The sequence below is a fragment of the Berghia stephanieae genome, chromosome 7 (genome assembly GCF_034508935.2).
Source record: "Berghia stephanieae isolate SIO BIC M18660-M18661 chromosome 7, UCSD_Bste_1.3, whole genome shotgun sequence".
Taxonomy (NCBI): domain Eukaryota; kingdom Metazoa; phylum Mollusca; class Gastropoda; order Nudibranchia; family Aeolidiidae; genus Berghia; species Berghia stephanieae.
Genome location: NC_088366.1, coordinates 57,652,298 through 57,666,139, shown reverse-complemented (window position 1 = coordinate 57,666,139; position 13,842 = coordinate 57,652,298). Strand labels below are relative to the sequence as shown.

Sequence of the window (13,842 nt, the reverse complement as noted above, 5' to 3'; positions counted from 1 at the left end):
ATTTCTCAAATTTCATACTTTTTCAACTTGACGAGCTGTATAAAATATTTAGAAGTGAAATTAAGCTTTGGTATTTACCAAAGATGTACAAAAAGGGGTCGACTTAATCATTTATGACAAGAACTAATTTTTTAAAATAAAAATTGACCTTCTAACTAAACTTGGCAATATCTCAATTCAAACCTTTTCACCATCCGACTGATTATATCATTCACTGTTACATATTATAGCGTGTTGTTGCCAAAACTTATGATGCCTTCAATGTTGTTTTTTAAAAAGTAATTAATGGCTTGGATCAATTATAAATACCTGGCGTATTAAACTAGGAATGTGATTGCCCAATTGGTGTATCCCATCGCGACTCTGTATGTATTTTTACATCGTGAACAAGACTCCTTTTCCCACCATAAAATCAAAGTCCTTGCCTTCAGAGCCGGGATTTGCCGCTGATTCTGTATAGGGTTGAGCATTGATCATATGCATACAGTAGAAATTGCATATTACCCTTTGACAGGATATAAGTCTATTGCAAACTACTTTCAATATACCGCTGGGGAGTCGGGGAAAATGTATTTCACCTGACATTGATACTGGTCCCTTTGCAAGTTAGTGGAGTGCTCTACCCAAGCCATCGTTAAAGTTATAGCCTGATACTGAAACCCAAAAAGACTGGCATTTTGACGTCATTATTTGGTTTTTGCACCGCCTAGTGAGTTGTCGTTAGTAGTGTTCGTGGAAACAAGTTATTTCATTGGTTGAACTATTGAATACAACTCACGATTTGTTTTCTTTTGTGGCCAAAGACTGGCAGTTTGACGTCATTTTTTTGGTCAGTGTTAGGCTTTTAGTTAACGATGGCGACGGCTCTACCCACTGAGCTATCGGAACTCCCTTTTCTACATTCACGTACATTTGAGTGATGACTATAGATAGTTCGAAGATGACGTCACTCAGGTCTTTGTTATTGTTTTTTGCCATCCGCGTTTATGAGTAATGCTCACTGAACTGTATTAACCTGGCTATAATCGTTCATGGATACACACAGTATTGTGTGTTGGTCCGTTATACTTCCAGATGGCAATGTTATGAGCTTCTTAGCCAAGCGCATACTATCTATAGGGTGTCTCGATAGCTCAATTGGTAGAGCACTTCGTTCACACGTTCAGGGGCAGAGATCGATCCCGGGTGAAGCCAGGTTATTTTTTTTTACTGACCCCCCCCCCCTGCATCCTCTCTAAAGGGTAGCAAGCAATTCCTACAGTCCATTTCACTTCATAATTTTAAAACAATGATAAACTTCGGCTCTATGGGCTAAATGGGTCTGAAGGACTAATGTTAACTAAACTCTGTTTTTATTTTATTTTATTTTATTTTTTCCTTCCAGACAATCGTGTCGATGTTATCCGTTCCCGCCATTTTTTACCGGCCCAAGGGGAGAGAAGAGGACTCCGACGCGGCCAGGGAAAAGTTCATGGTGCCAGAGAGTGACCATCTGACCTACCTGAACGTCTATCAGCAGTGGAAGAGGAATGGGTCAGTTGGAATTTTGTCACTTCTTGTGCTGTGCATCTCTCACATTACCGACCACTGTGCGCCATCATCGATACCACCATCACTAGCACTATCACCATTAACGCCGTCACCACTAACATCATCACCATTAACGCCATCACCACTAGCACCATCACCATTAACACTATCACCACTAACATCACCATTAACACTATCACCACTAACATCACCATTAACACTATCACCACTAACATCACCATTAACACTATCACCACTAACATCACCATTAACACTATCACCACTAACATCACGATTAACACTATCACCACTAACATCACCATTAACACCATCACCACTAACATCATCACTATTAACACCATCACCACTAGCAACATCACCATCACCACCAACACTGCCACTACCATAACCACTATCCCCACCTCCTCTTCCTTCTCTTTCCCTTCCTTTTCTTCTCCTTCCTCCTATTCACTTCTTCTTCTTCTTCTCCTTCTTCTTCTTCTTCTTCTTCTTCTTCTTCTTCTTCTTCTTCTTCTTCTTCTTCTTCTTCTTCTTCTTCTTCTTCTTCTTCTTCTTCGTCGTCGTCATTGTCGGTATCATCATCATCATCATCATCATCATCATCATCATCATCATCATCATCATCATCATCATCATCATCATCATCGTCAGCACCCTTATCATTATCATCATCATCCACATCATCATCTTCATCATCATCATCATCTCATCACCATCACCACCATCATCATCATTATCGTCGTCATGGTCATTATCATCATCATCATCATCGTTATCATCATCAATTTATTTCCATCCTTCTCCAGGGGGTTAATTTTAACAGTGTCTTTATCAGAGGGTCCAGAACTGAGGTTCACAGTTTGACTTTGCACATTTTTTTTTTTTTTTTTACAAAAATGCACTACAACAGTCTCAGTGACAATAAATTCAAGAGCAGGCACCGATGTTAGATAAATATCTAATAACACGTGTATAGGGAATGAGATTAGCGTAAGAGTAGCGTCCCTTGATTGGACGTCACTTTACAGAGAGAACGTCAAAATGGTTTTGCGCATGCGTCTCTCTTTCGGTGAAGTGTCTCATGCCTCACAACTAACCAACATGACGTTCTCTCTCTAATAACTTTTCCGCTCGTGACTTCCAATCAAGGGACGCTACTCTTCCGCTAATCTCATTCCCTATTGTAATGGTAGCAGCCAGCACGTCTGAACCGTAATCAAGAGGTATGAGGTTCAATCCCCAGTCCAGGCAGGCTGGTTTTTTTTTTGGAGATGTTTGTTTTGGTTTTTTTTCCCCCTTGTATTTTTCTCTCTGCTGTGGCTGTCTCTGTTTCATACACCCTTTTTTTTTTTAGATAATTGAGCTTTATATAGCGCAATATCCACTAAATGTGCTCAAAGCGCTTTACAAGGGGTCCCTGGTCAACAGCAACATTTAACATGTAGGACGGGACATGCCGCCGGTTAGGCGATATTACAATTTTTCTGACAAAGACAACGCTGTTAACGGCCAGGTACTCATCTTACACCTGAGTACAGTGAGAAAAAGTGAGTAAAGAGCCTTTTCCAAGGACTCAACTATGCGCCGAGCGCGAGGCTCGAACCCAGGACCTTCCGATCCGAAAGCGAGTGTCATACCACAAGACCACATAGCCGCACAATGGTCTAAGGAAATGATCAAAACGTCATATATAATACCAATATGTTATATATATATTTTCTAACATACATTCATTATTTTTTATTTCCACCCTGCCAGTTATTCAGCCACCTGGTGCAATGAACACTTCATCCACGTCAAGGCCATGAGGAAAGTAAGTGTTGACACTCGAAAATCTGCTAAACACAAAACTGAAACAAACTGAAAATTTTAAGGGGCAGCGTGGCTCAGTGGTACGGTCTTTGCTTCCTACCCGAAAGGTACCGAGTTCGATCACCCGCCGCTGCGTTATGTGGCCTTGAGCAAGAAGTCACCTCGCCCTAGCTCACTTTGCGGCGCTGCTCTGCGGCTGACGCCTGGGTTATTCCAAATTCCCTTGGAATAGACCCTAAAGACAAATTTCCTTTTGGGGATGAATAAAGGGAATTTTATTTATTTATTTATTTTATTTTATTTATTATTTAGATTTTGAACCCGCTAAAACAGAGAAGACAGCAAGACAAAGTGACAGTATTTTGCAAAGGCCTAAACGGCCAAGGGAAATTACCATTGAAAATATCAAACTGAGAAATTAAGGAGTAGGCACTGGTGATAGATAAAGAGGACGACTGATTTTTTGGGGATAGTTTTTTTTTTTTTTAATTTTTAATTGTTTTTTTTTGTTTTTTTTGTTTTTTTTTTGGGGGGGGGGGGGGGGTTGGTATTTTTCTGTCTTGCTTTGTCTGGCACTGTTTCCTACACCCATTTTTTCAGCTCTTTAAGAGAAATTAACCCTCGGTGGTATTCAATAAAAGAAGAGGAAGCCATCCTAGTTTATGATTCCCCCCCACTCAAGAGTGGGTGTCCACTTGTACTCGTTCATACCATCGACATTGAGACAGTGGAATAGCCTCACGTCTATAATTATAATGAAAGAAAATACTGTGGTCTGTGGAATCTTTGAATTGGAAGTTACAGATTTAAAAGGAAGAAGAAGAAGAAGAAGAAGAAGAAGAAGAAGAAGAAGAAGAAGAAGAAGAGAAGAAGAAGAAAGAAGAAGAAGAAGAAGAAGAAGAAGAAGAAGAAGAAGAAGAGAAGAAGAAGAAGAAGAAGAAGAAGAAGAAGAAGAAGAAGAAGAAGAGAAGAAGAAGAAGAAGAAGAAGAAGAAGAAGAAGAAGAAGAAGAAGAAGAAGAAGAAGAAGAAGAAGAAGAAGAAAGAAGAGAAGAAGAAGAAGAAGAGAAGAAGAAGAAGAAGAAGAAGAAGAAGAAGAAGAAGAAGAAGAAGAAGAAGAAGAAGAAGAAGAAGAAGAAGAAGAAGAAGAGAAGAAGAAGAAGAAGAAGAAGAAGAAGAAGAAGAAGAAGAAGAAGAAGAAGAAGAAGAAGAAGAAGAAGAGAAGAAGAGAGAAGAAGAAGAAGAAGAAGAAGAAGAAGAGAAGAAGAAGAAGAAGAAGAAGAAGAAGAAGAAGAAGAAGAAGAAGAAGAAGAAGAAGAAGAAGAAGAAAGAAGAAGAGAAGAAGAAGAAGAAGAAGAAGAAGAAGAAGAAGAAGAAGAAGAAGAAGAAGAAGAAGAAGAGAAGAAGAAGAGAAGAAGAAGAAGAAGAAGAAGAAGAAGAGAGAAAGAAGAAGAAAGAAGAAGAAGAAGAAGAAGAAGAAGAGAAGAAGAAGAAGAAGAAGAAGAAGAAGAAGAAGAAGAAAGAAGAAGAAGAAGAAGAAGAAGAAGAAGAAGAAGAAGAAGAAGAGAAGAAGAAGAGAAGAAGAAGAAGAAGAAGAAGAAGAAGAAGAAGAAGAAGAAGAAGAAGAAGAAGAAGAAAGAAGAAGAAGAAGAAGAAGAAGAGAAGAAGAAGAAGAAGAAGAAGAAGAAGAAAGAAGAAGAAGAAGAAGAGAAGAAGAAGAAGAAGAAGAAGAAGAAGAAGAAGAAGAAGAAGAAGAAGAAGAAGAAGAAGAAGAAGAAGAAGAAGAAGAGAAGAAAAGAAGAAGAAGAAGAAGAAGAAGAAGAAGAAGAAGAAGAAGAAGAAGAAGAAGAAGAAGAAGAAGAAGAAGAAGAAGAAGAAGAAGAAGAGAAGAAGAAGAAGAAGAAGAAGAAGAAGAAGAAGAAGAAGAGAAGAAGAAGAAGAAGAAGAGAGAAGAAGAAGAAGAAGAAGAAGAAGAAAGAAGAAGAAGAAGAAGAAGAAGAAGAAGAAGAAGAAGAAGAGAAGAAGAAGAAGAAGAAGAGAAGAAGAAGAAGAAGAAGAAGAAGAAGAAGAAGAAGAAGAAGAAGAAAGAAGAAGAAGAAGAAGAAGAAGAAGAAGAGAGAAGAAGAAGAAGAAAAGAAAGAAGAAGAAGAAGAGAAGAAGAAAGAAGAGAAGAAGAAGAGAAGAGAGAAGAAAGAAGAAGAGAAGAAAGAAGAAGAAGAAGAAGAAGAAGAAGAGAAGGAGGAGGAGGAGGAGGAGGAGGAGGAGGAGGAGGAGGAGGAGGAGGAGCCTAATTGTTCATTGGTCTTCACATATCAGGCATTTTTTTATTGAGTTGGAGGTGTGGGTCCAGGAGAAGGAATAACCTTGTCTGGACGCCGGTTTGGATCATTCTTGGTCTGGCTACTCATCTTCAGCTGTTCCAGCAGGATTGGATCTAGGCTGGTATAACCTTCAGGGTCATGGCAGCGCACAAGCTCCTGTACGACGGCAACGTGATCATCCTTCTTCTTGATGTTTTTGTTCTTTTTTTTTCTTTTTTATTTGTTTTTGTTTTTTGTGCAGCTATTTGGTTTTGTGGTATGACATTCGCTTATAGATCGGAAGATCCTGGGTTCGAGCCTCGCTCTGAGCATTGTTAAGTCCTTGGAAAAGGCTCTTTACTCACATTCTCTCACCATACTCAGGTGTAAAATGAGTACTTGGCCGTGAACAGCATTGTCTCATTCCACATGTTACGTGTTGGTCGGGACCCCTTGCAAAGCGCTTTGAGCACGTTTGGTGGATTGTGCGCTATATAAAAGCTCAAGTTTTTTCTGTTTTTTTTGTTTTTTTAAATAGTATATCTATTGAATGACTTTTAAATCCAGGGACCCTTTGTAAAGCGCTTTGAGCACGTTTGGTGGATTGTGCGCTATATAAAAGATCAAGTTTTTTCTGGGTTTTTTTTTTTTTTTTTAAAATAGTGTTTCTATTGAATGACTTTTAAATCCAGGGACCCTTTGTAAAGCACTTTGAGCACGTTTAGTGGATTGTGCGCTATATAAAAGATCAAGTTTTTTCTGGGTTTTTTTTTTTTTGTTTTTTTAAATAGTATTTCTATCGAATGACTTTTAAATCCAGGTTCGTGAGGTCCAGTCCCAGCTGAGAGAGATAATGGAACAACAGAAGATGTCGCTGGTGTCTTGTGGGACGGATTGGGACATCATACGTAAATGTGTCTGTTCTGCCTACTTCCATCAGGCAGCCAGGATAAAGGTAGGAGTAGATGATGATGATGATGATGATATTAACAATGATGATGATGACAACGATGATAATTATGATGATGATGATGATGATGATGACGATGATATTAACAATGATGATGATGACAACAATGATAATTATGATGATGATGATGATGATGATGATGATGATATTAACAATGATGATGATGACAACAATGATGATGATGACGATGATGATGATGACGATGATAATTATGATGATGATGATGATGATGATGATGATGATGATGATGATGACAATCATGATGATGATCTATCAAAATGGACAACTTAACTTTATAACAGGAAAACTGAATATTTACTATATTAATTAAGAATTATATCATTGTTTATCTGGTTATAACTTCAGATCTTACTGTTATCACTAAGTGAGCAGTAAGTTCAATTTGACTCGTGCTTCACTGAAGCCTGGGTCACATCGCAGTTACTGCCCTCTTGGTGATAATGTTAAGAAATTTGTGATATTGATGGAAAGAGTAAAACGGAACCCCAACTGTAAAAAGGCAAATCTTTATCTCAGTACCTGATGATAGGTGCCAATGTTTGGATTTTTTTTTCCAGTTACCTTAAATCCTTTTTTTTTTCTTTTAATCTAATCGTCATTCTATGTAATCAAACTGCAGGAGGTCACTTGCTGTGTCTTCTATCCCTCTGCGTCTGTTTTCTGAGTTTCTCGCGGTTTTGTCCTGGCCCTTGCTGGAGTCCTTATCTTAGAGGGATACAGTCATTTGTACAGTGTTCGTTTCATTTTACACCTGAGTACGGTGAGGGAATGTGAGTAAAGATTCTTTTCCAAGGACTCAACTATGCGCCGAGCGCGAGGCTCGAACCCAGAACCTTCCGATCCGAAAGCGAGTGTCATACCACTAGACCACGTAGCCTCACAAATAAAAGAAAACTGCAGAAGTATCAGGATAATGTCATTATCTGCAGGTGTTATGATAGATTATGTAAAAAAAAAAAATTCTTTCTTAAAAACAAATGAAAATTCGATCAATGTGCCATTTGTCTCCCAATTTGTATGACGTTTGTACATGTGACATAATAAGGGTGATGATGATTATCTTGTCTCATTTGACCTTTGAGGGAGACAACTGTTTCGTAATCTTATGGGTGGAAGATTTAGGACACTAGTCTATCCCAAAGTGGCCTCAACTCAATGCTTATTTTTTAATCGGTATTATACTATATATATATATATATATATATATATATATATATATATATATATATATATATATATATATATATGTGTGTGTGTGCGTGCGTGTGTGTGTGTGTGTGTGTATCAGTGCATGACATAATCAGTCGGAAGGTGAAAATTTTGGATTTGCATTTATTTTTTTTTCATTTTCTGAAAGAATATGCTCAACCAGATCATTTTAATCTTTATTTGAAGTAAATCGGGTGATTTTTTCATGAAGTTATGGTCAGATGTATGGGAACGGTCTCAAGCAACAGTTCTCAAATTTTATATTTTTTCAACTTCACTACCTGTAAAATAATATTTAGATTAAGATTTAGATTAAATTCGGATTTTAATGCTCTCGATTTGAATTACCTTTTGAAAGTTTGTTCATTTTTACATTAAAATAAACAAAATCGTGCGTATTTGACCCAGAATGGATAATATATTCCATTTGAGTTAGACCACAGCCAACAATTAGGGTCCTGATAACTCAGTTGGTAGAGCACTTGCTTCACATGCAAAGGGATCGAGATCAATCCTGGGTGAAGTCGAGATATTATTTTTTTTCCAGACCCCCTGTCCATCCATCAGTGAATGGGTAGCTGGGTCTGTCAGATCTGGTGAAAAGTACTTTGAGATAGACTAGTGTCCCTATCCAGTTGCTGTTGTCCATTTCAGGCAATAGAAACCGGGATAAGCTCCAGCTCCATGGGAGTAATGGCTCTGAAGACTACTTTTTTTTGTTACTTTTAAACAAAAAATTCATGTTTTTTTTTTTTAAATGGTGAAAATTGTGCATTTTGAGTTTGTTTTTTACAGACTGGAATCTTCAGAAAATTAATGGGGTTTTTTTCAGATGTATTTTTCTTATCATTTAGTTATATTCTGAAACCTTTTTTTATGATTTATTTTTGCTGAAACCTTTTTTTTTAATGCTTTATTTATTTTAAATCGGGTTTTTGGTTTTGGCAGACATGCCCTTCTTCTTGCAGGTCTTATAACCCAAACTGTTAAGGGCTCACTGTTTTAATGGAAATACTCTCCAAACAATGTATAATATTATCTATTACAGCAATGTTAAAGCAAGCCTTTAATTGCGTTCAGTTATCAGACCTGCAAATGTGACCCCTTGTCTCAAAATGGTATTAAGTCGGGATGATTAAGATGTTGAAAATGGAATTTGTAGCCAGAAATATGATGCTTAAGTTGATTTTATCTGCTTTATAGAGGAGAAGGAATATATCATATTTTACTGTGCTAAATACCAACGTTTTATATTTTTGACCAGTTTAACTATAATTTGACTTTGTAGCATCTGGTCCATCCCGACATAATACTGTTTTGAGACGAGGGGTCACAAATAGGCATTTGTACGTTCAGGCCATTTACCGAAACTATGGTCTAGTGATATGACACTCGCTTTTGGATCGGAAGGTCCTGGGTTCGAGCCTCGCGCTCGACGCATAGGTGAGTCCTTGGAAAAGACTCTTTAATCACATTCTCTCACCGTAATCAGGTGTAAATGAGTACCTGGCCGTTAACAGCGTTGTATTTGTCCGAAAAATTGTAATATCGGATAACAGGTGTCGTGTCCCGTCCTACATGTTAAATGTTGCTGTTGACCAGGGACCCCTTGTAAAGCGGTTTGAGCACATTTAGTGGATAATGTGCTATATAAAGCTCAATTAAAAAAAAAAAAGCAATTCCAACACCTAACGTCGTCCTTCCCGTGTTTCATCATTTCTTTGCTTCATTCCAGGGTCTTGGAGAGTATGTGAATACCAGAACGGGCATGCCTTGCCATCTCCACCCAACTTCTGCCTTATTTGGAATGGGCTACACACCAGATTACATCGTCTACCACGAACTGGTCATGACTTCCAAGGTGAGGCTGTTGTTGTTGTTGTTGTTGTTGTTGTTGTTGTTGTTGTTGTTGTTGTTGTTGTCATTTTTTAACTCACTCAACCCTAACGCTGACTATATCCGTAGTTTACCCGGGTTACTTTTACCCCATGCCTATATATTACATTTTTATGAGACAAATCATAGGTGTAGTAACAAAAGCTAATGTTTTATAGTTTTTGCATGTTAATGATAGTTTAATAAAACTATCTTATATACATGCTCATTTTTAAGTACAATTTTTCCAATTTTGAAAAATAGCAAAAATGTCTAGGATTGAGTGAGTTAAAATGTTTGTTTTGTTTGTTTTGTTTTTATTTGTTTTATTGTTGTTGTTTTTGTTGTTGGGGGTGGTGATGGTGGTGGTGGTGGTCGTGTAGTTGTTATTGTTGGTGGGGCAGTGGTGGTGGTGGTGGTGATGGTTATGGTTGTAGTTGAAATTCCTCCAATATTGGTAAATGTATTTGTATGTGTACAAACTTAAAATTTGAGTGGTCAGAAATTTTAATATCTGCTGGCTTTTCAGCAATTTGGTGCTAGCACTCATGGACATGTGTTCTGTATGAACTAGGCTGCCCAAATTCTGCATCAGCAAGAGAGAATCTTGACGTGGTACCACACCTCTGCAAGGCTATAAAGTGTAGGCCTCCGACATAGTTGAAGATAACAACAGCTTTCCCTCACCAACTAGGCATTCAAAAATAAAGGCAATGAATAAAATATATATGAGCTTTTATATAGCCCAATATCCACTAAAAGTGCTCATAGCTAGCGCTTTACAAGGGGTCCCTGGACAACAGCAACACTTAACATGTAGGACAGGACATGACGCCTGTTAGGAGATATTACAATTTTTTTTTCGGGCAGAGACAACGCTGTTAACGGCCAGGTACTCATTTTACACCTGAGTATGGTGAGAGAATGTGAGTAAAGAGTCTTTTCCAAGGACTCAACTATGCGCCGAGTGAGGCTCGAACCCAGGACCTTCCGATCCGAAAGCGAGTGTCATACCACTAGACCACATAGCCGCTCTAAATAAATAATAAAGCAAATAAGATAAATAGATAAATGATAAATAAATTCCCTTTATTCATGCCATAGGGGAAGTTTGTCTTCAGAGTCTATTCCAAGGGAAGACTAGAATAACCCAGGCATCAGCTGTAGTCTTGTAGTGCAGTGCCGCAAAAATGAACTGGGCAAGGTGACTTGTTCAGGGCCACACAGTGCGCAGAGGGTATTCGAACTCAGTACCTTTTGGGTACGAAGCAAAGACCATATCGGTGAACTACGCTGTCCACAATATGTTGGGGAATGAAGAAAAGAAATATGCTGCATCATTTCTAGAGCATTTTATTGTGATAATCTCTAAAAATAAGTTTAGAACCCTTTTTTGGAGTTCATACAAATTTTTCGTTTGCTTCCTGTGGCAGAAGCACAATGTTGTCATTTTATTTGTCTTCCTTTCTCCAGGAATACATGCAATGTGTAACAGCTGTGGATGGCCACTGGCTGGCGGAGTTAGGGCCCATGTTTTACAGCATCAAGGACGCTAAAAAGTCTCGGCAGGTTAGTTTTACATTGTTCTACAATCCCAATTGATAGCCATTATGCAAAACAAAGGAAAACAGCACTCATACAAGGTCCTGCAGTCATGAGTTAATGCTCATCTCAACAGGGAGGTCCATACTGTGTCTTCTATCGCCTTATATCTGTTATCCAACATGCTTTCTGTCTTTGTCTTGGAATGGGATTACTTGTTTTTTTCCTGGCCCTCGTCGGAGTCCTGGCTGGGAGGGAAACAGTCAAATGCATAGTTATTGTTTTGAGAGATGATATTTTTTTCCTTGTAAATCATCTCTCCGTTATGTATTATTATATTTGTTATTTTGAATGTTTAATGTAAGCATTTGAGTGTGTTCCTCTTTGTTGGATTTTGTGCTTGTGTCTGGATGAGACTTATAGGTGATCTCAAACTAAGTACATTGATGGTGTGCTCTTGGAATCTACATCTGATCCCTATTTGTTCCCAGTTCCCCTATGTCTTACTTTTTCTTGGGTGCTTTATTTGTACTTCTAGACCTTTTTACTATCCCATTTTCTTCCTTTTTACTGGCGCTGATATAACCTAAATGTGTTGCAAGCGCCGTAAAACCCTTAAAAACAAACAAAAACAGCGTTTTTTCCAAGCACCATCCGAATATGGAATTCTCTGCCTGAAAATATTAAAACATTAAATGGCCAATTTGAATTTGACAGAGAAATTGATAAAATCAAAACAACAGCTGATGCATGTCTATTTATAGATAGAATGAAGATGACGTCACTCAAGCCTTTGTTATTGTATTTTGCCATCCGCGTTTGTGAGTGATTCTCACTAAGCTGTATTAACCCGACTATAAAAGTTCATGGATACACACAGTTTTGTGTGTTCGTCCGTTATATGTTATGAGCTTCTTAGCCAAGTGCATACTATTTATTCTCACCATACACACAGTTGCAATTATCTTCGAAGCACGGAGTTGCAACCTAATGACAAGACAGGACAAGCTTTTGTATTTTGTAATTTGTTAAAGTCTTTATCAATGGATTTGTACATGGTTATTGCATTTATACTTTCTAATAGAGAACTGAGTTGATCGAAAATGGGTTGATGAAGATTAATGACTAATTTTTTTGGTAATATTCAATTTTAAGTTCATTTTCATTCATTCATTTATTCATTAGATCATTCATTCATTCATTAGTTCATTCATTAGATCCTTAATTCATTCATTTATTCATTAGATCATTCATTCATTCATTAGTTCATTCATTAGATCCTTAATTCATTCATTTATTCATTAGATCATTCATTCATTCATTCATTAGTTCATTCATTAGATCGTTCATTCATTCATTTATTCATCTTAAACGATTTCTAATGCTTAAAATTTTGGATAAGATTATTGTTGTTAAATTTATCATGTTTTAATTGTATTACTTTTAAAATCATGTTTTTCATTTTCATTTGATACATTCAAATTACTCTACATTTTTCAACGGTGCACACAAAACCAAAATGTTTAGCGTTTCAAGTTAGGAATCTCTCTCGAAAATAAAAACCAAACTGATTCAATTACTCATTAATTCATTCACTCATTCATTCATTCATTCACTCACTCATTCATTCATTCATTCATTCATTCATTCAATTCATTCATTCACTCACTCATTCACTCACTCATTCATTCATTCATTCACTCATTCACTCATTCATTCATTCATTTATTCACTCATCCATTCATTCATTCATTCATTCACTCATTCATTCATTCACTCATTCATCTCATCTCATTCATTCAATTCATTCATCCATTCATTCATTCATTCACTCATCCATTCATTCATTCATTCATTCATTCACTCATCCATTCATTCATTCATTCCCTCATTCATTCATCCATCCATCCATCCATCCATGTATTCATTCATTTGTTTCAGGAGAGAAAGAAACAAGAGCTAGATGAGATGGGAGCAATGGAGGAGGAGATGAAGATGGCGGAGGAATTGATAAAAGCCAGAAAAGAACAACGGGATCGGATGCAGATGGCTGGAAAAACGTGAGTGTCTCTTTGTTCTACTACCTCATTTCTTGGACAAATTATAGGAACTGCCAGCTACCCTTTGGATAGGACGTAAGTCTATCACAAAATACTTTCTGCCAGATCTAGCAGACCCAACTATCCAAATCGCTGCTGGGTGGTCAGAAAAAAAATCTCTACCTCACCCGGGATTGATCTCGGTCCCTTTGTGTATGAAGTGAGTGCTCTATCAACTTGGCTATCGGTTGGACCTTATTTCATGACAACAGCTACATCTTTTACCTGAAAAATCTGACAAGTTTTGTAGCATACAGTGTCAAAGACAAGAGAAGTTTGATTTTTATTTTTTTTTTTTCAAATATTTTTCTGACTGTACTCCATACATGGTATCAATAATAACGTGAAGTTGAATGTAAGCTTCAATTTAATTACCAAAACAGATCAAACGACGTTTCGGGTTTCCCCTTTATCAACAAAACAGGATGATTGAAACACCACAGGTGAATGAGATGATGTGGTAGT

At 37.4% G+C, this 13,842-nt stretch overlaps 1 protein-coding gene across 1 annotated transcript in view; it reads left to right on the top strand.

The window, feature by feature from the left end:
• The window catches only part of LOC144977551 (pre-mRNA-splicing factor ATP-dependent RNA helicase PRP16-like), a gene marked incomplete at its 3' end in the record, with an annotated part of 60,673 nt that extends 47,335 nt beyond the window's left edge, over positions 1–13,338 (top strand). The window contains 6 exon segments of the mRNA XM_078922890.1: positions 1,385–1,533; positions 3,310–3,364; positions 6,482–6,616; positions 9,597–9,722; positions 11,210–11,305; positions 13,220–13,338. Coding sequence (XP_078779016.1) covers positions 1,385–1,533; positions 3,310–3,364; positions 6,482–6,616; positions 9,597–9,722; positions 11,210–11,305; positions 13,220–13,338 — 680 coding nt within the window.
• Between the last annotated feature and the right edge of the window lie 504 nt (positions 13,339–13,842).